General features: G+C 51.4%; 1 protein-coding gene across 1 annotated transcript; it reads right to left on the bottom strand.

The window, feature by feature from the left end:
* Positions 1-326: 326 nt before the first annotated feature.
* On the bottom strand, positions 327-1,643 carry LOC126498424 (coiled-coil domain-containing protein 86-like). Its single transcript, XM_050137086.1, is given in 2 exon segments — positions 327-856; positions 858-1,643. Coding segments are annotated over 2 exon segments (1,041 nt in total). The 5' UTR covers positions 1,623-1,643; the 3' UTR covers positions 327-580.
* Positions 1,644-1,985: the final 342 nt, after the last annotated feature.

Below are 1,985 nucleotides of genomic sequence, written 5' to 3'. Positions count from 1 at the left end.
TTCCCTGCAACCTCCCCATTTACAGGAAGGGGCAGGCTTCAGTCACCAGAGGGGACAGATGAGCAGAAGTCACAAGTGATCAAGGTTGTTGGCCTTTGAGAAAATGGAGGAGTTGACATCTGACATCAGGCCTCCAGGTGAGGGCTAAACTCAGGACCCCGAGGTGGGAGTTAGTTACCAGCTCACTGGGGAACAAGTCACAGTTCAAGATCTTTTGTTGTTATTGTTTGAGACAGGGCTTCTCTAGCCTGGCTGTCCTGGAACTCATTCTGTAGACCAGGTTGGTCTCAAACTCTGAGATCTGCCTGTCTCTGCTTCCCAAGTGCTGGGATTTAAGACATGTGCCACCACCCTAGCAACAGTTCAAGATCTTAAGGCACTTTGGAAAAGACCTAAAAGGAGTTGGAGAGAGTTAAATCTCTCCTGAGACCCTGTGAGGTCCTGGGTTCCCTCTGGTCTTCACTCCCTGTCTTAATGCGACAGAGTTGGTGTGCTGGCCCCAGGAGAGATGTCTGACAGTGGCCTGAGAGGTGGCTAGTTGTGGCTCTTGGCTTGTGGAGGCCTCCGTGCTGTCCTGAGCTCAGACCTTGGCCACAGGCCGCTGGGGTGGTTCCTTCTGGAGCAAGGCCAGGGTGTCTCTCTTTTCAATGGAGCGCAGCTGCTTCTTCTTCGCCTTCTTGATTTTGGCGGGGTTTCGGATCACTTGGACAATCTCAGCCTTCCGCTCATTCTCTAGGCGGCGTTTCAGGTTCTCTGCCCGGCGTGCCTTCTTCTCCTGCCGGCGCCTCTGTTTCTCCTCCTCTAGGTGCCGGGCGAAGTCCTTGGTCAGCTTCCTCTCCTGTCGTTCCTTCATTTTTCCGCTGCCAGGAGGTACGCAGGGGCTTGTCCTGAACCATCTGGGAGAACCTCTTCTTGGAGCGGTCTTTCCACACACGCCCGGATTTGGGCTTCCCCTTCGGGATAACAGGAAGCTCCTCTTTCTCCTTCAATTTCTTGGGCGCCAGGGCCTGGGGAGAAGATATAAGTCGCTTCTTTATATCGTGGCCTCCTGCCACCGTCTTGCCAGCCGGAGGTAGCCTGCTTGGTTCCTGCTGTTGCTCTGAGGAGCTGGGTGCCTGGGATGTCAGCTCTTGTACTGGCTGCGAGGGCTCGGGACCCGGTGCTTGCTGGCCCGGGCAAGGCTCTGGGGATCCTGGAACCAACTCTTCCTTAGCGTGGACCACCTCTGAGTCCAGTTCTCCCACTGTGGCAGAGAATTTGGATGGCTCCTCCTGTTGGGGGGTTTCCGGACTCGATTCTCTCTGTCCTGAAGGTGACTCCAGGCCCACATCTTGCTGAGATTGGAGGGATCCGGAGTCAGGCTCTGACTGCCTTTGGGGCGACCCGAAGCCTGTATCCTGTTTCGGACAGGGTGATCCGGGGCTTGTCTCCGGCTGAGGTTGGGGAGACGCAAGGCCCAGTGGCTGCACTCTCTCAGACTTCGGCTCGCTGGTTTCTTCTGGGTTCGACTCGAACTCTACAAGGGCCCATCTCGCCCGGGAAACTGCGGGATCAGGAAGGGTCTTTCCGGACACAGGTTTCAAACCTTCAAGCCGCCGGCTGCGCCTTAGCGGCGTATCCATGGCTCACGTGTAGCCTCCGTCGCATTCAGTACCTACAAGTTTCAGTTCAGTTCTAAACACTAACCAGTGATTTAGGCTGTTGTTTAAGTAAACAATGATCATACTGGAATATTTAGTCACAAAATATTGAAGTATATTTTAGTATATTCATTAAAGTTATGTGTCCAAAATACCCTTGATAAAAAATGAATATCTTATTTTTATATTCTTATTTATAATATAATGACTGACATCTTGATGTTTTTCCCAATTTTGAGAAAAAGACATCAATGATAATTACTAATTACCATGAATTATAAAAACACTATTTTAAACAACTGAAATGGGCAAAAAGTGGCTTGGCTGTTAAGAGTGCATCTTGCA

The sequence above is a fragment of the Alexandromys fortis genome, unplaced genomic scaffold, assembly GCF_014885135.2.
Source record: "Alexandromys fortis isolate MF-2015 unplaced genomic scaffold, M_Fortis_MF-2015_v1.1 scaffold_3, whole genome shotgun sequence".
Classification (NCBI taxonomy): Eukaryota; Metazoa; Chordata; class Mammalia; order Rodentia; family Cricetidae; genus Alexandromys; species Alexandromys fortis.
The sequence above is the reverse complement of the archived record's forward strand: the minus strand, read 5'-3'. Positions and strand labels throughout refer to the sequence as shown.